General features: G+C 41.4%; 1 protein-coding gene across 1 annotated transcript in view; it reads left to right on the forward strand.

The window, feature by feature from the left end:
• The first annotated feature begins 255 nt into the window (after nucleotides 1-255).
• Nucleotides 256-24,108, forward strand: part of LOC115172824 (disintegrin and metalloproteinase domain-containing protein 17) — a 33,486-nt gene continuing 9,633 nt past the window's right edge. The window contains exons 1-13 of the mRNA XM_029730611.1: nucleotides 256-436; nucleotides 7,984-8,116; nucleotides 8,612-8,745; nucleotides 8,953-9,041; nucleotides 11,101-11,269; nucleotides 15,030-15,160; nucleotides 20,569-20,655; nucleotides 21,081-21,206; nucleotides 21,478-21,622; nucleotides 21,759-21,850; nucleotides 22,330-22,482; nucleotides 22,587-22,786; nucleotides 23,611-23,714. Coding sequence (XP_029586471.1) covers nucleotides 358-436; nucleotides 7,984-8,116; nucleotides 8,612-8,745; nucleotides 8,953-9,041; nucleotides 11,101-11,269; nucleotides 15,030-15,160; nucleotides 20,569-20,655; nucleotides 21,081-21,206; nucleotides 21,478-21,622; nucleotides 21,759-21,850; nucleotides 22,330-22,482; nucleotides 22,587-22,786; nucleotides 23,611-23,714 — 1,642 coding nt within the window. The 5' untranslated portion in view covers nucleotides 256-357. The remainder of the gene's footprint in view (nucleotides 437-7,983; nucleotides 8,117-8,611; nucleotides 8,746-8,952; nucleotides 9,042-11,100; nucleotides 11,270-15,029; nucleotides 15,161-20,568; nucleotides 20,656-21,080; nucleotides 21,207-21,477; nucleotides 21,623-21,758; nucleotides 21,851-22,329; nucleotides 22,483-22,586; nucleotides 22,787-23,610; nucleotides 23,715-24,108) is intronic.

Consider the following 24,108-nt stretch of genomic DNA (forward strand, 5'->3'; position numbering starts at 1 on the left):
AACGTTTAAGCTAAACGTTCTGATCTGTTCAATCAGCCTTATAAATTGAAACGGAGGATACGTCCACTACACTACTTTGGTACGTATCAGTGGGGATTAAGAAGTGAGTACATGCAAATGCCCACGGGAATAGTAAGTGGGTATATGGCGTATATCTGCCTATATCCTCAACTACACCAGTGATGGCATGATTGGTTCAACAGTTATTGACGAGAGAAAACCAGAATATCCAATATAAAACTAATTTTACCTCGGTGCTACACCTGCTCTGCCTAGCCTGGTTAACGGTTTCTGTTTTGACGTTAGTCATCAACAACTTGCAATAAGGACACAGGTGGAGTAAGCTCTTTTAACGTCATGATGAAGTATCTGGTACTTGTGGCCTGTTTGGCTCCTTGTTGGGCCACTGAGGAAGAAACACGGGACACAGAGTTCGGTGAGTAACGTTAACCTAGCCAACGTTAACGGCTAGCTAGCTCGCAGACATGTTCTACGGTAGCAAGCTGTCAGTCAAATGTATGCAAATTAGGCTGTTAGTTAGCTACATCTTCAATTGCTAAAGTTTATGACGATAGTGTTCGCTAGATAACTCGTTTATTAGTTAACTAGACAGCTAACTTTTTAATGTTGTTAGCGAGTAAGTAAGATTTTCTTCGGGGACTTGCTAACCGATCTAGTTAGATGGAATGTCTGGTATTCAGCATCGTAGTAACGTGCATCATGCTGTGTGCGTTCAAATGAATCAAGACAGGGTGGCTATTCCTTTTCCAGTGGTGCCAGAGCAGTGTTCATCAAACCCAGTCTCATCACATCTTGTGATTCAACTGAAATATAGTATGTTAGTTAGCTGAGTTAACTAGCTACAGATGTGTGTCACTGGCAGGGCTGGAACAAACACCTGCGCAACCTGTGGGTCCCCAGGACCAGGGTTGAAGAATGCATTTGTTCCCAGTCTAGCTAGATAATTATGAAGATCGCAATTCAATGTTTTACATAACCTGTAGTGATGTGTTGAAACAACAAACGTGTACGCATAGCTTTCCAATGATGACCACCCCTGAAATAATTAGTTAAATCAAGATTGGTATTTAGGTCTATTTTTTATTTAACTAGGCAAGTCAGTTAAGAACAAATTATTATTTACAATGACGGCCTAGGAACAGTGGGTTAACTGCCTTGTTCAGGGGCAGAATGACATTTTTACCTTGTCACCTCGGGTATTCGATCTAGCAAACTTTCGGTTACTGGCCCAACGCTCTAACCACTAGGCTACCTGCCGCCCATATAGACCCATAGCTTGAAATTGTCACAGGCTGAGGATGTCAATTAAGTACCTAGTTAAAATTTCAACCATGCTCAATTTGTTTTAATTAGGAAGGTGTGATGCTCTGACTAACCCCACAAAGACACTGTTGACAATCTATTTGTAGGCTGTGTGGCATTAAGGGCTCTCCACAGTGATTTCACAGTCTACACAACATTCTGCCTCGCAAAACTATGTAGAGCTACGCAAACTTAACTCTGTTGGATCTGTTTCGTAGACTGTGTAGAGCCCTTTAGACAGGAAGGAACTAGCTACATGACAGCTTTCAAGAGGAAGTGAGAATCTTCCATTTTGGCTGTTCCATTTTGGCTGAAAGATTCATGGTAAAAATGTATTTTAGGCTACTAACTGTTACTCAGTGCTGCATCAATCCAATATTATTTGCCACAGAGCGAGTAGAGTATAGGCTACTGCAGAGGTCACTAAAAATAAACCAGGGTTTTGTTCCGTCCCAGCACTAACACATCTGATTCAGCTAATCAGGAAGATCATGATTAATACATGAATCAGGTGTGTTACTGCTGGGTTAGAACCAAAGCCTGCACATTTGAAGCTCATTGGGACAAGGGTTGGTGACCACCGGTTACTGTACCAATGATATTGAATGTTACCATTTTCACTTTATTGGTGTTACATAGAGGGAGTTCAGTCGTGTGTGTGTGTGTGTGTGTGTGTGTGTGTGTGTGTGTGTGTGTGTGTGCGCAGTACCAGTCAAAAGTTTGGAAACACCTAATCATTCCAGGGTTTTTCTTTATTTTTACTATTTTCTACATTGTAGAATAATAGTGAAGACGTCAAAACTATGAAATGACACATGGAATCATGTAGTTACCAAATTAGTGTTAAACAAATGAAAATATATTTTATTTTTGAGATTGTTCAAGTAGCCATCCTTTGCCTTGATGACAGGATTGGAAACTTTTGGCATTCTCTCAACCAGCTTCATGAGGTAGCCACCTGGATGCATTTCAATTAACAGGTGTGCCTTGTTAATTTGTGGAAGTTCTTTCCTTAATGCATTTGAGCCAATCATTTTTGTTGTAACAAGGTAGGGGTGGTATACAGAAGATAGACCAATTTGGTAAAAGACCAAGTCCATATTATGGCAAGAACAGCTCAAATAAGCAAAGAGAAATGACAGTCCATCATTACTTTAAGACATGAAGGTCAGTCAATCTGGAAAAGTTCAAGAACTTTGAAAGTTTCTTCAAGTGCAGTCGCAAAAACCATCAAGCACTACGATTAAATTGGCTCTCATGAAGACCACCACAGGAAAGGAAGACCCAGAGTTACCTCTGCTGCAGAGGATAAGTTCATTAGAGTTAACTGCCCAAATAGAGTTGCAGAACAAATAAATTCTTCAGAGTTAAAGTAACAGACACATATCAACTGTTCAGAGGAGACCGCGTGAATCAGGCCTTCATGGTCGTATTGCTGCAATATGTTAATCGAGGTAATATGTACATGTAGGTAGAGTTATTAAAGTGACTAATAACAGAGAGTAGTAGCAGCAGGGTAAAAGAGGAGGGGGGGGCAATGCAAATAGTCTGGGTAGCAATTTGATTAGATGTTCAGGAGTCTTACGGCTTGGGGGTAGAATCTGTTTAGAAGCCTATTGAACCTGGACTTGGCACTCCGGTACTGCTTGCCGTGCAGTAGCAGAGAGAACATGACTAGGGTGGTTGGAGTCTTTGACAATTTTTAGGGCCTTCCTCTAACACCGCCTGGTATAGAGGTCCTGGATGGCAGGAAGCTTGGCCCCAGTGATGTACTGGGCCGTACTCACTACCCTCTGTAGTGCCTTGCGGTCGGAGGCCGAGCAGTTGTCATACCAGTCAGTGATGCAACCTGTCAGGTTGGAAAATCAGCCAACAAGTGCTCAGCATACGTGCGAACTCCTTCAAGATTATTGGAAAAGCATTCCAGGTGAAGCTGCTTGAGAGAATGCCAAGAGTGTGCAAAGCTGTCATCAAAGCAAAGGGTGGCTACTTTGAAGAATGTCAAATATAAAATATATTTTGATTTATTTAACACTTTTTAGTTTTTTTGGTTACTACATGATTCCATATGTGTTATTTCATAGTTTGTCTTCATTATTATTGTACAATGTAAAAATAGTAAAAATAAATAAAACCCTTGAATGAGTACCGTAATTTCCGGACTATAAGCCGCAACTTTTTTCCCACGCTTTGAACCTCGCGGCTTAAACAATGACGCGGCTAATATATGGATTTTTCCCGCTTTCAATTTTTTTTCTTCCAAAAAAACACATTCTGTGACGTGATCAGTTTTTTGGCAGCATGAAGCTTTCATTAGACCAATGAAATTGCCGAACGGGTTAAGGTCAAACAACTTTTTTGTTTACTGTTTAGATTAAATCGAGCGCTCTCAAACTTCCCATCATTCTGATTACGGTAGTCATTTTGTCACCCTCATCATGGCAAAGACACGGAGAAATGCATATGATGCAGCTTTCAAGTTGAAGGCGATTGATCTGGCTGTTGGAAAAGGAAATAGAGCTGCTGCACGGGAGCTTGGTCTTAATGAGACGATGATAAGATGTTGGAAACAGCAGCGTGAGGAATTGACTCAGTGCAAAAAGACAACTAAACCTTACTGCAAATGTTTCATTTTTGTTACAAGCCGTGTTTCGTTAAAGCCTGTGTAAAGTTCATTGGTTTCAATGTACCGGTAGACATGTGCGGCTTATTTATGTTCAAAATAATATATTTTTTTTAATTCAGTGGGTGCGGCTTATATTCAGGTGCGCTCAATAGTCCGGAAATTACGGTAGGTGTGTCCAAACTTTTGACTTATACTGATATGTATGTATGTATGTATGTATAGTGAAGACTAGAGGTCGACCGATTCTGATTTTTCAACGCCGCTACCGATTATTGGAGGACCAAAAAAGCCGATACCGATTAATCGGCTGCTTTTAAAAAAACATTTTGATTATTTTTTTTATTTTTATTATTGTTATTATTATTATATATTTTTTTTTTACAGTTTTTTTGTTATTTATTTGTAATAATGACAATTACAACAATACTGAATTAACACTTATTTTAATATAATACATCAATAAAATCAATTTAGCCTCAAATAAATAATGAAACATGTTCAATTTGATTTAAATAATGCAAAAACAAAGTGTTGGAGAAGAAAGTAAAAGTGCAATATGTGCCATTTAAAAAGCAAACATTTAAGTTCCTTGCTCAGAACATGAGAACATATGAAAGCTGGTGGTTCCTTTTAACATGAGTCTTCAATATTCCCAGGTAAGATGTTTTAGGTTGTAGTTATTATAGGACTATTTCTCTATATACGATTTGTATTTCATATACCTTTGACTATTGGATGTTCTTATAGGCACTTTAGTATTGCCAGTGTAACAGTATAGCTTCCGTCCCTCTCCTCGCTCCTACCTGGGCTCGAACCAGGAACACATCGACAACAGCCACCCTCGAAGCAGCGTTACCTATGTAGAGGAAGGGAAAAAAACTACTCCAAGTCTCAGAGAGAGTGACGTTTGAAACGCTATTAGCGCGCACCCGGCTAACTAGCTAGCCATTTCACATGGGTTACACCAGCCTCATCTTGGGAGTTGATAGGCTTGAAGTCATAAACAGCGCAATGCATTGCAAAGAGCTGCTGGCAAAATGCACGAAAGTGCTATTTTGAATGAATGCTTACGAGCCTGCTGCTGCCTACCATCTCTCAGTCAGACTGCTCTATCAAATCATAGACTTAATTATAACATAATAACACACAGAAACACGAGTGTTAGGTCATTAATATGGTCGAATCCGGAAACTATCATCTCGAAAACAAAACGTTATTCCTGTTACATTGCACAACCTTCAGTGTGATGTCATAATTACGTAAAATTCTGACAAATTACCCAAAGTGTTGCATATACCCTGACTGCGTGCAATGAACGCAAAATGACACAATTTCACCTGGTTAATATTGCCTGCTAACCTGGATTTCATTTAGCTAAATATGCAGGTTTAAAAATGTATACCTCTGTGTATTGATTTTAAGAAAGGCATTGATGTTTATGGTTAGGTACAGTCGTGCAACGATTGTGCTTTTTTCGCAAATGCGCTTTTGTTAAATCATCCCCGTTTGGCGAAGTTGGCTGTCTTTGTTAGGAAGAACTAGACTTCACATTTCGCAACGAGCCAGGAGGCCCAAACTGCTGCATATACCCTGACTCTGTTTGCAAGAGAAGTGACACATTTTCCCTAGTTAAAAGAAATTTATGTTAGCAGGCAATATTAACTAAATATGCAGGTTTAAAAATATATACTTGTGTATTGATTTTAAGAAGGGCATTGATGTTTATGGTTGGAGCAACGTGTACCTAAGCGATCATATGCAATGCAGGACAGGCTAGATAAACTAGTAATATCATTAACCATGTGTAGTTAACTAGTGATTATGATTGATTGTTTTTTATAAGATAAGTTTAATGCTAGCTAGCAACTTACCTTGGAATTCTTACTGCATTCGCGTAACCTCGTGGAGTGCAATGTAAAGCAGGTGGTTAGAGCGTTGGACTAGTTAACTTAAGGTTGCAAGATTGAATACCCGAGCTGACAAGGTAAAAATCTGTCTTTCTGCCCCTGAACAAGGCAGTTAACCCACCGTTCCTAGGCCGTCATTGAAAATAAGAATGTGTTCTTAACTGACTTGCCTAGTTAAATAAAGGTCTAAAAAAAACAACTAATTGGCCAAATCGGCATCCAAAAAAATACAGATTTCCGATTGTTATGAGAACTTGAAATCAGCCCTAATTAATCGGCCATTCCGATTAATCGGTCGACCTCTAGTGAAGACATCAAAACTATGAAATCACACACATGGAATCAATATGTAACCAAAAAAGTGTTAAATAAATCAAAATATATTTGAGATTCTTCAAAGTAGCCACCCTTTGCCTTGATGACAGCTTTGCACACTTGGCATTCTCTCAACCAGCTTCACCTGGAATACTTTTCCAACAGTCTTGACAGAGTTTCCACATATGCTGAGCAATTGTTGGCTGCTTTTCCTTCACTCTGCGGTCCAACTCATCCCAAACTATCTCAATTGGGTTGAGGTCGGGTGATTGTGGAGGCCAGGTCATCTGATGCATCACTCTCCTCCTTAGTCAAATAGTTATTACACAGCCTGGAGGTGTGTTGGGTCATTGTCCTGTTGAAAAACAAATGATAGTCCCAATAAGCGCAAACCAGTTGGGATGGCATATTGCTGCAGAATGCTGTGGTAGCCATGCTGGTTAAGTGTGCCTTGAATTCTAAATAAATCCCAGACAGTGTAACCAGCAAAGCACCCCCACAACATCACACCTCCTCCTCCATGCTTCACTGTGGGAACCACACATGCGGAGATCATCCATTCACCTACTCTGCGTCTCACTAAGACACAGCGGTTAGAACCAAAAATCTCAAATTTCAGACCAAAGGACAGATTGGCCCAAGCAAGTCTCTTCTTATTATTGGTGTCCTTTAGTAGTGGTTTCTTTTCAGCAATTCGACCATGAAGGCCTGATTCAGGCAGTCTCCTCTGAACAGTTAATTTTAAGATGTGTCTGTTACTTGAACTTTGAAGCATTTATTTGGGCTGCTAACTCTGAACTTATCCTCTGCAGCAGAGGTAACTCTGGGTCTTCCTTTCCTGTGGCGGTCCTCATGAGAGCCAGTTTCATCATAGCGCTTGATGGTTTTTACGACTGTACTTCAAGAAACTTTTTCAAAGTTCTTGAACTTTTCCGAATTGTCTGACATTAATTTCTTAAAGTAATGATAGACTGTCGTTTCTCATTGTTTATTTGTGCTGTCCTTGCCATAATATGGACTTGGTCCATATACCACCCCTACCTTGTCCCAACACAACTTAATGCGTTTGAGCCAATCAGAAGGTAAGAAATTCCACAAATTAACTTTTAACAAGGCACACATGTTAATTGAAATGCATTCTAGGTGACTACCTTATGAAGCTGGTTGAGAGAATGCCAAGAGTGTGCAAAAGTAGCAGTATAGCTTCTGTCCCTCTCCTTGCCTCGAACCAGGGACCCTCTGCACACATCGACAACAGCCACCCTCGAAGCATCGTTACCCATCGCTCCACAAAAGCCACGGCCCTTGCAGAGCAAGGGGAACAACTACTTCAAGGTCTCAGAGCGAGTGACATCTCCGATTGAAACGCTATTAGCCGTCACCCCGCTAACTAGCTAGCCATTTCACATCAGTTACACAAAGGGTGGCAACTTTTGAATAATCTCAAATATAAAATATATTTTGATTTGTTTAACAAGTTTTTGGTTACTAAATGATTCCATATATGTTATTTCATAGTTTTGATGTCTTCACGATCATTCTACAATGTAGAAAATAGTAAAAAAAAAAAAAAAAAACCTTGAATGAGTAGGTGTGTCCAAACTTTTTTCTGGTACTGATATAGATATAACATGGCATTTAGTAGATGCTTTTATCCAAAGCGACATACAGTCATGCGTGCATACATTTTATGCACAAGTGGTCCCGGAAATTGAACCTACTATCCTACCGTTGCAAGCGCCATGCTCTACCAACTGAGCTACATAGGACTGGCCCTCTCACTCTCCTTATATGACTCTTCCCTTATTCCAGAGGCTCTGAGCTCATTGCTGTCCGACTTTGAGGTGCTGCCTGTGTCCGGCCTCCAGCAGCACTCACTCAGGAAGAGGGACATCCACACAGAGTCCCAGCTGGAGCGCATTGTCAGCTTCAGTGCCCTCAAGAGGTAGGTGGCACAAAGTCTCCTATATGGGACTTCTACATGTCTGCTAAATGACTAAAATGTTAGGGCAAAACAGCCACGACTCCATTCTACTCAATGAGGCGCTTCCACCCACTCATGTAACGTTCAAAAGCAAGCAAAAAAAGTTGATGTTCAATGGTTTTGTATCATTCTGATGCCGCCGAGTGCTTAGGAAAGATCATATGACATTAGGGGTTGGAGAAATAGACTAGCACTGTCTCAATTATCTGTAACTTTTCTCAGAGGTTCTAGTCCTCCCTGCTAAGTCCTACTCCTATGTGTTTTAACATTGTTACTGGATTGGCTTTTTATCATTGCCATGGCCTAATGACTAGAGAGCATATATCTTCCTGGGATTTTCAGTGCAATTGAAACAGACCATTGGCAAAGTTGAAATGTTATCTGTACCCTCAATAAACCAGATATGTACATTCCTCATGTTTCTCTCCATCAAACTGTAATTTATTTTTTCTGCAGACATTTTAAGCTTTACTTGACAACTAACACAGACTTGTTCACTGAGGACTTCAAAGCTGTGTTTGTAGATAAGCAAGGGAAGGAAGACCGCTATGATGTTCAGCTGCAGAACTACTTTACTGGACATCTTGTAGGTGAGTCTGGAGGGTATTTGTTTTGTTGGTTTTATATGGAATATTGATATGGAGGTGTTTGCGCTTGTGTGTCAGTTTGTGTGTGTGCTTCCATTTCTGTGTGTGTGTGTGTGTGTGTGTGTGTGTGTGTGTGTGTGTGTGTGTGTGTGTGTGTGTGTGTGTGTGAGTGAGTACTGAGAAGAATACCTTAAAATCGTGTGTGTGTAGGCGAGGAGCACTCCCGTGTTCAGGCACACATAGACGGGGACGACTTCTCGGCCCACATCCTGACAGAGGAGACAGAGTACAACGTAGAGGTAAATCCCAAAACAGGAGCACTGCTTTAACGTTTTTAAAGCAGGGGTTGGAACTGGTTCAGGGAACAGAACAGAAAAACGGAAAATAATATTTTTCAAGGAACTGAAACGGAACCTGGAACGAGAGTGATCCATACTGTTCCGGAATGGAACCATTATTTTAAAAGCATGGGAACTGGTTAATTATGTTATTTTACATTCCAGGCAAAGCTGTCACTCAAAAACGTATTCCAGTGTCCACCTGCAAGCTGAAAATCTTTGCCAATGTCTGCGTGTTTAGGCCAGTGTTGCGAACTTAGCAACTTTGTTGCTATATTTAGCGTTTAATCAGACGCCTCTAGCGACACATTTTCAAAAAAGTGACTAGCGACAAATCTTGCGAATCTTTCTGGTGTTATTGGAGACTTTTGGAGACTGCCGTGAAAGCACGTATCGTTTTTACTCTTCTCAACGAGCAGCGGGTGCTGCCGTGGGCTCCACCTTCGTCCCAAAGCACTCACAGGCGGCCCAGTCCTCACGCAGCAGTCCCTCCCAGCTGCAGTCAGAGCAGGAAATGTTCACCCCTCAGCGTCCAGACTGCAAATGAATCGTGCATGCGGGAAGCCGCCGCTGGCTGATCCCGCCATGGCTTACATTCTTTTTTAAAAATGTTTTACCTGAATTAGGGCAAGACTAGTTACCATCATTTTCTCTCATTGCCATTGACAGTTTTTTTTCCTATTGTCCCTTTTTGGTCCATTTAGATTGTATACAACAAAATGTATGGTTAAAAATGTTCATGTTTTACTGTGACTTGTTGTAGGCTCCTAAGTGGACCATAAGGTTAAAAACCAAACCAAATTAAGAAAAATAAAAAATAAATAAAATAAACTAAGTAACTCCGCCAGTGTCTCTTTTAGGTCACCCTTTGCCGGTCCCAAGCCCGGCTAAAGAAGGATGGTTGGAATTGTGACATAAAAAAAAAACAAGAATCGACAGAAGAAAGTTCATTTGTAGTTCTAAACATATTTAGGGTGTTTTTTGTACTCACTTTTTATCTCTCCCACGACGTTATTCCTCTCTCCTACAGCGTCCATCACAATTACATGCACTTTGACAATTATGCAAATTAGGCGATGACGTCATTCAGCGACTTTTAGGACAGCCAATAGCTACTTTCCTTACTGAGGAGTTGGCAACACTGGTTTAGGCTACCTGCCCTTCCCCCCTCCAAAAACAGACTACTGTACTGACATTGCAACCATCATTCAGAAGATAGGGAGAGAGATTTTTAAATAGGTAGAGAATGGATTAACTTGTTTAATGTTAGTTAAGGATACTATAGGCCTAGTTATCACGTTTCACGTTGGATTTATTAACTACAAAAAGGTAAGACGTGTTTTTTTTTATTCTGGTGCCGCTCTGCACATACAAGCTTTTTAGCTAGCTAGCTCAAAGGACATTCAAAGTTCCTCCATAGAAGCCGCTCATAGGTATAATTCTGTGGACCTAATTCATGTAATGCACTTCATAAGATGCCCAGCACTTCAATCCTACTCCTCAACCCTCTCTCTCCCCACCCGCAAAATGTCATACATTGGGTACACGCATGTCCATCACGCATGTAAACAACTAGCTTGCCTGCTCTATCCGCACTGATTGGTGAAGTAATATAATGAGCTAAATGTAAAAAACGGTTGATTTCACAGGTTAAAAAAGGAACTGAAAGGAACGATATAAACCAGTACTTTTTTGGGGATCCAACCGGTTCAGAACTTTATTTTGCTTATAGGAACAGTGGAACGGGAAAAAAAGTGGTTCTGTTCAGAATGAAACAATAGGAAAATAATTCCGGTTCCAACCCCTTGGTTTAAATTAGGCCAGAAAAAAGTGTCTTAAAACAGTTGCTGGGGAGTTGAAACTATCAGCTAAATAAACCAGCGCTAGCCTTTGTTTTGGTAGAATACTTTATCTAACCAATCCTACTTCTCCCACTCCTTCATCCTCTCTCGCTCTCTCTTTATTTTCTCTCTTATTCCTCTTTCTCTCCATCCCCTTCCCCTCTTCCCTCTCTCCTCAGCCCCTTTGGAGGTTCACTGAGGTGCCCCCCGATGGCCGTCTGTTGGTATATCGCTCTGAGGACATCCGGAACCTCAGTCGCTTGGCCTCGCCCAAGGTGTGTGGATACATCCATGCTGGGGCCCAGGACCTGCTGCCAGAGGCCGCCAAAGGTGGAGAGGCACAGGAGGGTAAGATGGACTGTGTGTGTGTTCGACAGTATAGGCCTACGTACAGAGTAGGAGCCACCCCATTTATGTATGTTTCATACGCATAGACCGAGTGCTTGTGTGTGTGGTGTGCAAAAGTGTGTAGGAGTCAAACATTACAAGCTACCTTATACAACCTTAGTGTGAGGAGGTAGGGAAAGGGAGGAAGATGATTCCTGGAGGAGAGGAGGTAGTAGGTAGGTGGGCGCCCATTCTATCTTGTCCCCTCACAGCCTCACAATGAATAAAAACCCTTTAATGTCTAAAATCTATATTCCATAGGCTGGCAACAGGGTGTTATATAAAGCTCTGATTCCTTTGTGTTGCCTGTAATATGTAAAGTTCATTAGAATGACAATGACCTGGGGGAAATCTGAAGGCGCTCAAGACAATGTCCTCTTTAAAAAATAAAAAAAACTGTGTGGAAAATGCGGTGAATGATCTCCACAGAAGCATTAGAATTCATGAGAGCTGTTGTATGTAATACACGGAGGGGAAGCCATAGTGAGTACACCCACATGCTGTGGTTCATTACAGAAGAATCTGAGGTCTTGTAGAGGGAAGGAGAGTACATGATTTGTGGGGTGGGGGGGGACTGCTGCTGACTGTGGTTTGTAGCCTAAGACACACCCTGTACGTATGATACACCAGGCCCACTCCAAATAGATGTAGCCGGAAGGGAATTAACATAGTTAGTTTGAATTGACACATGCTGTACAGTGTGGCTTCTGAGCTGAGCAGAAGCTATTATTCTACAGATGGAATAACCTGTGAATTTCAAATAAGGGTTAATAAAAACCTTTATTCCGAAAGAAGTGCTTTGCTATTTTGATTCCGGATTCTTGTAATGATGAATCCTACAAGCCACAGCCAGTCTTCCTCCTCATAGAATAAAGTGGTGTTGATTCATTTTACTAAACACAAAGTTGGAAATCTGACAGTTCTGAAAATTACTCTATAGTAAAGGATTCATCAGCTAGGCCTATATCTTTCATTTTTACTCTTATGAACAAATAGTGGTAAGATAAAGTATGTGAACCCTTTGGAATTACCTGGATTTCTGCATAAATTGATCATAAAATTTGATATGATCTTCATCTAAGTCACAACAAAAGACAAACAGTCTGCTTAAACTAATAACACAAACTATTTTACATTTTCTTGTTTTTATTGAACACATTCACAGTGCAGGGTGGAAAAAGTATGTGAACCCTTGGATTTAATAACTGGTTGACCCTCCTTTGGCAGCAATAAACTCAACCAAACGTTTTCTGTAGTTGCGGATCAGACCTGCACAACGGTCAGGAGGAATTGTGGACCATTCCTCTTCACAAAACTGTTTCAGTTCAGCAATATTGTTAGGATGTCTGGTGTGAACCGCTCTCAAGGTCATGCCACCGCATTTTAAATTGAGGTCAGGACTCCAGAAGGCGTATTTTTTTCTGTTGAAGCCATTCTGTTGCTGATTTACTTCTGTTTTGGGTTGTTGTCCTGTTGCATCACCCAACTTCTGTTGATCTTCAATTGGCGGACAGATAGCCAAACATTCTCCTGCAAAATGTCTTGATAAACTTGGGAATACATTTTTCAGTCGACAATAGCAAGCTGTCCAGGTCCTGAGGTAGCAAAGCAGCCCCAAACCATGATGCTCCCTCCACCATACTTTACAGTTGGGATTAGGTTTTGATGTTGGTGTGCTGTGCCTTTTTTTCTCCACACATAGTGTTGTGTGTTCCTTCCAAACAACTCAACTTTAGTTTCATCTGTCCACAGAATATTTTGCCGGAAGCGATATGGAACATCCAGGTGCTCTTTTGCGAACTTCAGACGTGCAACACTGTTTTTTTGTTTTGGACCGCAGTAGCTTCTTTCGTGGTGTCTTCCCATGAACACCATTCTTGTTTAGTGTTTTACGTATTGTAGACTCATCAGAGATGTTAGCATGTTCCAGAGATTTCTGTAAGTCTTTAGCTGACTCTCGTGGATTCTTCTTAACCTCATTGAGCATTTTGCGCTGTGCTCTTGCAGTCATCTTTACAGGACGGCCACTCATAAGAAGAGTAGCAACAGTGCTGAACTTTCTCCATTTATAGACAATTTGTCTTACCGTGGACTGATGAACATCAAGGCTTTTAGAGATACTTTTGTAACTATTGGTCAATTTCTTCAACAGATGGTCAGGTCTATATAATTATCAAACTTATATATTGGTAGTAGAAAGGAAACACAGACTCTTTGTTTAAGTATTAAAATTGTCCTTTAGTAAAACAATTGTGGGCAGAAGTTGGTACAGAGTACAGTATATGATCGCTCTCCCCAGGTTCTGCAAAGTGTCTAAGACATCCTGTAATTCATATAGCCTCTCCCAGTCCTCTTTGCGTTAGTTTCCCTGGCAACAACATTTTAATAAATCGAACCTCCCCCTGACAGCAGCAACCATCTGGTAAGCAATTAAAAGCTCAGAAGTGGGTTTCACCGAAACTTGCCCTTTCATCACAAGAATAGAGGCATAACAAGGTGAACGAGTCCAAGCATCTTCTGACAGGTTGCTGTTTTCATTAGGCCTGCGGCAGCCTTGTGTTCTCAGGAAACCAGTTGTATTCTCAGAACCTCAGCCAGGTGGGGCCCAGACAGGAGGAGTATGAAGGTAGGCGGTTTCCGCCTTCTGATAGTGTCTGAAGGGCACAACACTCAAAACAGGTGTTAATACACAGTCACACACACAGTCTCACACACACACACACACACACACACACACACACACACACACAGTCTCACACACACACACACACAGTCTCACACACACACACACACACACACACACACACACACACACACACACACAGTCTCACACACACACACACACACACACACACACACACACACACACACACACACACACACACACACACACACACACACAGGTCTCCTTGAAGAGGAGACCTTACAGTTTATCATAACAATTTATTAACCCTTTAAAAGGTATGAGGCCTTGGTTTAACCCCTTCATAACCCTTTCCAGCTTTATGCAAGTCAACAAAAATTATTCTGAGATCTATTTTATTCGAGGCATGGTTCACATCAAGCAATGCTTCTTGTGAATAGCAAACTCAAATTTTGTGAATTAGTTTTTTTATATATATTTTTTTTTTAATAGGGCAGGGCAGCTCTAACCAACATCTCCAATCTCGTCTCATTGATTGGACTCCAGGTTAGCTGACTCCTGTCTCCAATTTAGCTTTTGGAAAAGTCGTTAGCCTAGGGGTTCACATACTTTTTCCAACACTGTGAATGTTTAAATGATTTATTCAATATAGAAAAGAAGAATACAATAATTTGTGTGTTATTAGTTTAAGCACATTTTGTTTGTCTATTGTCTATTGTTGTTTTTATTTATTTATTTCACCTTTATTTAACCAGGTAGGCAAGTTGAGAACAAGTTCTCATTTACAATTGCGACCTGGCCAAGATAAAGCAAAGCAGTTCGACACATAAAACAACACAGAGTTACACATGGAGTAAAACAAACATACAGTAGAAAAATAAGTCTATATACAATGTGAGCAAATGAGGTGAGATAAGGGAGGTAAAGGCAAAAAAGGACATGGTGGCAAAGTAAATACAATATAGCAAGTAAAACACTGGGATGGCAGATTTGTAGTAGAAGAAAGTAGAAATAGAAATAATGGGGTGCAAAGGAGCAAAATAAATAAATACTTAGTCTTCCTTCCTTCCATCATAGATTCCCTCCACAGAGAGAAGAGAGTGACCCACGACCACAAGAAAAACACCTGTCCTCTAGCCCTGGTGGCTGACTACCGCTTCTTCAAACACATGGGCCGCGGAGAGGAGAGCATTACACTCAACTACCTGGTGAGAGTCTCAAACTAATCTCAGATACCCAGATCTAAAAGATCTTCTGGGCAAGTCTATGGGCCAAATGTCCTTTCCCCTTCCGAAATTCGAAAGATGCGAGCACCTGTTACATTGTAATTTGTCTAAATGATCAGTGCCAAAACAAATCTGCATTCCATGAAATTAGTCCCTTTTGGGTAGTGTAATTTGATGATTTTTTTTATTTTTATTTCTCCTAATTTTAACATTCTGTCATGATGAGAACAAAGTAATAAAAAGAGGTATTCCCATCTCAAGAGGTTAAATAAAAAAAAGATTTGGGTTCTATCCATTTAATTGTTTTGTATAATTTCTAATCCCCTTTTTATTTATTTATACTTTCCCCTTACCATTCCTACCCTGATTATAGTAAACTAAGGGACAACAATACTTCATGTACACATTATATGTAGTTAAATAATTATACATATATTCTTGTTTCCTCTTTCTGTAAGTGCTGGATTTTCACCCACAGCGGCCAATCCACCATTCATTGTGATCTTAACGCCAACCCTCCGGTGTCCACAGATTAACCCATCTTTCCCAGTATAACGCCATTTAGCAATTTCCTTTTGCAATACATCCCTCCATTTTACTGTGATGTCTTACGAGGCTCCTGAACCTCCCTATTTGTAACATTTCTACCGATTTATTGCTTTAAAAATAAATACTTTACCCAAGACTATAATGATATTTCCCATTGACTGATCATGTTTTTTCAGATCCCCTAACAATATAGTTTGCAGGTCCATCTGAACCCTAATATTATGACTTAAGAAAGAGTTCCCAACTTTGTTGTTATTGGTCTATTAACTAAGTTATTGCCTGGTGATGTCACCAAAACAGGTTGAAATTTCAGGCGTTCTTTTCAAACTGCTCGTAAACTAACAGGGTATTATCATAATGTTCTAAATGTTACAGTATTATTCCAACCTCATAGTGTGGAAATACAGCTGCACCATACAGGTTGGGAGGAGATTTTTTGATGTACTGATTCCATGGCACATGATTTATGAACTGATACACAAAACGACGGCGGATTCAGAATTTTGTTTTTCATTTAAATTATTATACAAAATTCTTGCAACCAATATAATGTACTAACTAATATATATACACACACACACACACACACAGAGTTGAAGTCGGAAGTTTACGTACACCATAGCCAAATACATTTAAACTCAGTTTTTCACTATTCCTGACATTTAATCTTAGTAAAAATTTCCTGTCTTAGGTCAGATAGGATCACCACTTTATTTTAAGAATGTGAAATGTCAGAATAATAGTAGAGAGAATGATTTATTTAATCTTTTATTTCTTTCATCACATTCCCAGTGGGTCAGAAGTTTACATACACTCAATTAGTATTTGGTAGCACTATTGTAAAATATACTGTGTCCGTAAAATGTATGTACTGTATAAGCAGGAAATAGACGTCTAACTATTGTTGCCCATTAGTTTACTCCAATTAGGGAAGTGGTGGTAGTGTTAAGGGAAAATTATAAAGAATGAACATTATATTGGAAAAAATATATACTTAGCAAAAATATAAACACAACATGTAAAGTGTTGGTCCAAGATAATCCATCCACCTGATAGGTGTGGCATTTCAAGAAGCTGATTAAACAGCATGATCATTACAGGTACACCTTGTGCTGGGAACAATGAAAGGCCATTCTCTAAAAATTGCAATTTTTTATCACACAATAAAATGCCACAGATGTCTCAAGTTTTGAGGGAGCGTGCTATTGGCATGCTGACTGCAGGAATGTCCACCAGAGCTGTTGCCAGATAAAATGGTTAATTTCTCTACCGTAAGCCGCCATAAGTTGTTTTTGAGAATTTGCCAGTACATCCAACAGGCCCTTACAACCGCAGACCATAAGAATGGCATTGTGTGGGCGAGCGGTTTTCTGGTGTTAACGCATTGAACAGAGCGGTGGGGTTATGGTATGGGCAGGCATAAGCTACGGAAAACAAACACAATTGCATTTTATCGATGGCAATTTGAATGCACAAAGATACCGTGACGAGATCCTGAGGCCTACTTATTCATTTTTAAGGTATCTGTGACCAAAAGATGCAAATCTGTATTCCCAGTCGTGGAATCCATAGATTTGGGGATACTTAATTTATTTCAATTTAGATTTTTAAGCCCTGAGACAATTGAGACATGGATGGTGTATGTGTGCTATTCAGAGGGTGAATGGGCAAGACAAAAGATTTAAGTGACTTTTTTGAATGAGGAATGGTAGTAGGTGCCAGGCGCACTGGTTTGAGTGTGTCAAGAACTGCAATGCTGCTGGGTTTTTCACGGTCAACAGTTTCTCGTGTGTGTCAAAAATGGTCCAACTACTCAAAGGACATCCAGCCAACTTGACACAGCTGTGGGAAGCATTGGAGTCAACATGGGCCAGCATCCCTGTTGAATGCTTTCGACACCTTGTAGTGTCCATGTCCCTACGAATTGAGGATGTTTTGAGGGAAAAGGGGGGTGCAACGCAACATTAGGATGGTGTTCCTAATGTTTTGTACACTTGGGTGTAGGGTAGTTAAATCTGAGGAGATCGGATAGGTTGAAGTCATGTGGTCAGATTTTCATCGAGCCTAAGGTGGAGCTATTAGCAATCTATCATTATACCTCACAGGATGGCTCATAATGGCCGAAACCGCGCAAATGGAACAGCATCAAACACCTGGAAACCATGTTTGATGTACTTGATACCATTCCGCTCCTTACACGAGCCTGTTCTCCCCAATTAAGATGCCACCAACCTCCTGTGCTATACCTACTCAAAGCTTTTAGACCAGGGGTTTCAAACTCATTCCATGGAGGGCCTATACTGTGTTCGAATACCCATACTAACATACTGTATACTACGTACTTAATGAGTATATACTATTTGTTCATTTTAGTATACTGTAAATGAACAATATCCTTTCAGTTGAATGTACTAGCGCTTTGTCTGCCTACCGGAAGTTGATGCTGTTGCTATGCAACATCTTGCTAGCTTGTTAGCATAACAAATTACTAGCTAGACATCTTACGACTTCATTAACCATATCCATTGAGAATGCACAACGACTATACCGCTAAGAATGATGTGAATAATCAAGTCAATAAACGTTGAGTAGTTAGATAGCATATAGTTAATACTGTATACTGCCAAGTTTGATTTATTAGTAGCCAACTAACTTTAAGTAGCTAGCTAACATACCGGTACATATAAGTAACTGCTGTAATGATATGCTGTTTGTAAGGCCAGCGTAGCTGACAAATTGTCAGCTAACATAAGGTGTAACGTAACTTATTTGGAAAGTCAAAGAACAACATTTTCTTAACATTTGTCAAAATTCGTTAAAGCAATGAATTTGTATCCGCTCTCGTCGGTCTTCGGCTGCATATTTTCTTAAAATCTGAAAATGTTGTGAAGCTACACTCCATTTTCTGAGCAATTGCATTATTGGCCCTAAAAGCACAAAAATAGTGTCCACTGCTTGTATACTTCGTATTTTACTACGACATGCGGGAACTTTTTGGCATACTAACTATATCCATACTAAACTCAGCAGGACCCTGTCTTTCAAAGATAATTCATAAAAATCCAAATAACGTCACAGATCTTCATTTAAACACTGTTTCCCATGCTTGTTCAATGAACCATAAACAATTAATGAACATGCACCTGTGGAACGGTCATTAAGACACTATCAGCTTACAGACGGTAGGCAATTAAGGTCACAGTTATGAAAAGTTAGGACACTAAAGAGGCCTTTCTACTGACTCTGAAAAACATCAAAAGAAAGATGCCCAGGGTCCCTGCTCATCTACATGCCTTAGCCATGCTGCAAGGAGGCATGAGGACTGCAGATGTGGCCAGGGCAATAAATTGCAATGTCCGTACTGTGAGATGCCTAAGACAGCACTACAGGGAGACAGGACGGACAGCTGATCGTTCTCGCAGTGGCAGACCATGTGTAACAACACCTGCACAGGACCAGTACATCCGAACATCACACCTGCGGGACAGGTACAGGATGGCAACAACAACTGCCCGAGTTACACCAGAAACTCATAATCCCTCCATCAGTGCTCAGACTGTCCGCAATAGGCTGAGAGAGGCTGGACTGAGGGCTTGTAGGCCTGTTGTAAGGCAGGTCCTCAACAGACATCACCGGCAACAACGTTGCCTAAGGGCACAAACCCACCGTTGCTGGACCAGACAGTGCTCTTCACTGATGAATCGCGGTTTTATCTCACCAGGGGTGATGGTCGGATTCATGTTTATCGTCGAAGGAATGAGCGTTACACCGAGGCCTGTACTCTGGATCGGGATCGATTTGGTGGTGGAGGATCCATCATGGTCTGGAGTGGTGTGTCACAGCATCATCGGACTGAGCTTGTTGTCATTGCAGGCAATCTCAACGCTGTGCATTACAAGGAAGACATCCTCCTCCCTCATGTGGTACCCTTCCTGCAGGCTCATCCTGACATGACCGTCCAGCATGACAATGCCACCAGCCATATTGCTCGTTCTGTGCATGATTTCCTGCAAGACAGAATGTCATTGTTCTGCCATGGCCAGCGAAGAGCCTGGATCTCAGTCCCATTGAGCACGTCTGGGACGTGTTGGATCGGAGGGTTAGGGCTAGGGCCGTTCTCCCCCCTAGAAATGTCCGTGAACTTGCAGGTGCCTTGGTGGAAGAGTGGGGTAACATCTCACAGCAAGAACTGGCAAATCTGGTGCAGTCCATGAGGAGGAGATGCACTGCAGTACTTAATGCAGCTGGTGGCCACACCAGATACTGACTGTTACTTTTGATTTTGATCCCCCCCTTTGTTTAGGGACACATTATTCCATTTCTGTTAGTCAAATGTATGTGGAACTTGTTCAGTTTATGTCTCAGTTGTTGAATCTTGTTATGTTCATACAAATATTTACACATGTTAAGTTTTCTGAAAATAAATGCAGTTGACAGTGAGAGGACGTTTCTTTTTTTGCTGAGTTTATGACAAATAAGCATATTTTGACTTAATTTACATCATAAATAGTATGCTTAGTGGGGTTAGTATGAGTATTCGAACACAGCTCTAGTGTCTGCTAGTTTTTGTTTTTTCCTTTCGATTAAGACTTAAACAAGCAGGTGAGAGGAGTTCTATACTAATTAGTGACCTTTAATTCATCAATCAAGTACAAGGGACGAGTGAAAACCCGCAGACACTCAGCCTGCCGTGGAATGAATTTGACACGTGTTTTAGACCTTCATGAAGTGCCTGAAAGTAGAGCCATGAGGTCCATTTGGAATTGTGTAGTGCTGCAACGAACCACTGTCCAGGAACAGGCATCATCTGGGTTTGTACTAATACTGTCTGTTTTCCCCAGATTGAGTTGATTGACAGAGTGGACGACATGTACAGGAACACAACCTGGGATGACGAGTTTACAGGATATGGTGTTCAGATCCAACAGGTGGGACTATTTGCTAGCTGTGTATGTGTGTGTGTGTGTCTGTCTGAGTTGGTAGTAGTTGTAAGCAAATATTGTCATTTGGCGTTGTCATTTCCACGCCAATCATTCCATATCACTAGTGACAACATAGCTCAGTGTGTTATGTGTCAGCGCTGGGTTGAGAAATGAAGTTGAGCATAACTGTAGTACCCTAATTGAATTTGGAAAGGCATTTTTGGAGCAGACTGTGGAAGCTCTTTGTGTGGGAATGAATGGCAACACTGTGCGTCTACTACGAAACCACCGCTGTCTCACTGAATAAATATGTGGCGGTCTATGATCCATATCTTCTCCTGACCATAATATCTTGTGCAGAGCATTATGGGGACTGTAGTACGTGCTGTAACCTTAATTGGGTTTAAGAAGTTGTAATGTCCTGGTTGTAGATCATCATCAACAAGGAGCCGACCAGAGCGCCGCTTGGCCAGGCTGGGCCGGGCTGGACCCACTACAACATGAAGGGAAGCCCCATCCAAGGCAAGGAGGTGTGGGACGTCAAGAAACTGCTGGAAGTGAGACACTGCTACTGACTAATCTACTCAGATGCCATTACAGTGTAGCCTGTACAGTGTTCTGTTGTCTGTAGGTAGGGAATACATGAAGACACATTTTTTTGGGGGGGTCACTGTATGAACTTTACGTTGTAGAAACTTCAATAACATTTACTTGAAAGGGCCTAAACATGATTGACAGCAAACACCCTCACCAACGGGGGATACTTTTTGCTTGTAATGACTAGTATTTTCTTCTCATTCATTTTTCAATACCTCTCTTTCTCTGCAGCAATTTAGCACGGACATAGCGGACAATGCTAGCACCGTGTGCCTGGCCCACCTGTTCACCTATCAGGACTTTGACGAGGGGACACTGGGCCTGGCCTACGTGGCCCCTTCTAAAGCCCAGGCTCTGGGGGGCCTCTGCCCTAAACGTAAGGCTTAGCCTCTCACAGAGGTCCTCTCAATTTTGATCAAATAACTATGATTAGTGTTTTGATAATGTTCTGATAGATTTTCAAGAGATTGCTCCTATATTTCTAGTCTAATTTCTCTTTTTGTTTTCTGCAGCTTTCTTTCCATCTAGTTCCGTTAAGAATCCCAGTTTCCTCAACACTGGTTTAACCAGCACTAAGAATTATGGCAAAACCATTCTAACCAAGGTAGGTTCCTCATTGAGTATCTGAATCCAGCCATGCTATTTCTATAGCGTCTGCACCCTCTATCGAACAAACTAGAACCAGGACTGAACAACTCCCTGTATTGCATAATTCATGACATCTTTCTGGGTCATAGGTCATAGGTCATAGGTCAGATGATAGGCCCCAATGCAGTACTCAGTCAAGATGATGGTTTGAGGTGTTGTCTAATGACATGTGATGGATAGAATAATCTGTAGGGCACATTGTGTTGGGTCATGGGTTGAGTAGGCAGCAATATGCATCATGTGACTAATATTAATGACTTAGACCTTACAAGACCCTCTTGAAGTCACTGCTCCTCAGATATTCTGCATGCTTTTATATCCCAAAGATAATAGATATGTCATCATTTCTGTATTATTTTATTAATTGTTGCAAGTCAATATATGGTTTCCAAGCATTAAAAGTATTTTTTTTCCCCCTTTCTCTCCCATCACCAGGAAGCCGATTTGGTGACAACCCATGAGCTGGGCCACAACTTTGGAGCTGAGCACGACCCTGACAACATGCACTACTGCGCCCCTAGCGACGACCACGGGGGCAAGTTTGTCATGTACCCCATCGCTGTGAGCGGGGACCACTACAATAACAAGGTAATGCTCTTCAAATCTTCTGTCAAATGACTCGTATATGCTCACATGACATTTACCTTTTTCTTTCCTTCCTCCCTTCCTTTATGTTTGTCTTCTCCCCACAGCGTTTCTCCAACTGCAGTAAGATCTCCATAGGGAAGACGCTGCGCTTCAAGGCTCCCATCTGCTTCAAGGAGAGGAACAGCAAGGTGTGTGGGAACTTGCGCGTTGAGGAAGGGGAGGAGTGCGACCCGGGCCTGCTGCACCTCAACGACGACCAGTGCTGCTCCGCCGACTGCAAGTTCAGGCCCGAGTCCCAGTGCAGGTAGAAACCCGCCACACACGGCCCAAAATGGCCACCTCTGAGTGCAGTAATTCATATGGTAGGATGACATTTACAAGGGCTTCAGTGAATTCCCACCTTTACTTACTGGCTGACTTTATTGTCCCCTTGGGGAAATTTAGTTTGCAGTGTCATGTAGAAGTTACAACATGGTTACATACAGAATCATGTCAATTTCATAATATACAGTAAACTAATAAAGTAAACTGACATTGATACCCCACTGACATTGCAGTTCTTTTCTGTGTGTGTGTTTAATGGCCCAGTGCTGTCAAAAATGGGAATTTTTTAAATATTTTTTTAATATACATTTTCACACTATGGTTGGAATAATACTGTGAAAATGACCATGAAGCCGTTTTAGTGTAAAAGCTGTTTGAAAAGACAGCCTGAAATTTCAGCCTCTTTTGGCAGTTTTGGCCTGCCTGGTGACATCACCAGGTGGTAAATGAGTTAATAGACCAATAAGAGAGAGAGTTCCAAACCGCTCTGCCAATAACAGGCTAACAGGGTTTTCAGTTTTCCCCTCCCTACACAGGCAACTCCCAGATAGTCCTAGCTAAAGTCTTGCTTGAGAAATTGCACTTTGCTAAGAAGCTATTTACATTTTTTTTTTTTTTTACCATTTTAATTAGCCATAAAGGATTTGATATTGAGATAAAAATGGCTGCATTGGACCTTGAACATACTATCCAGTAACCTTCCTCTATCATCACCATGCCAGTGCATACACACTACTATGATGCTTAGTGACATTCCCAACATGGAAACTGAAGTTATCGTTTTCTACGTCCGGGTACATCCAGTGACAGGAACAGTCCATGCTGTAAGAACTGCACGTTTCAGCAGGCAGGCAAGCCGTGCCAGGAGCCAATCAACGCCACCTGTAAGGGCATGTCCCTCTGCACAGGTAAGCCTCCCCTACTGTTCAAACACAGGCTAGCCACGGCTAACAGACCTGTAAGGGCATGTCCCTCTGCACAGGTAAGCCTCCCCTACTGTTCATACACAGGCTAGCCACGGCTAACAGACCTGTAAGGGCATGTCCCTCTGCACAGGTAAGCCTCCCCTACTGTTCATACACAGGCTAGCCACGGCTAACAGATCTGTAAGGGCATGTCCCTCTGCACAGGTAAGCCTCCCCTACTGTTCATACACAGGCTAGCCACGGCTAACAGATCTGTAAGGGCATGTCCCTCTGCACAGGTAAGCCTCCCCTACTGTTCATACACAGGCTAGCCACGGCTAACAGATCTGTAAGGGCATGTCCCTCTGCACAGGTAAGCCTCCCCTACTGTTCATAC

This window comes from Salmo trutta, chromosome 33, assembly GCF_901001165.1.
Source record: "Salmo trutta chromosome 33, fSalTru1.1, whole genome shotgun sequence".
NCBI lineage: Eukaryota > Metazoa > Chordata > Actinopteri > Salmoniformes > Salmonidae > Salmo > Salmo trutta.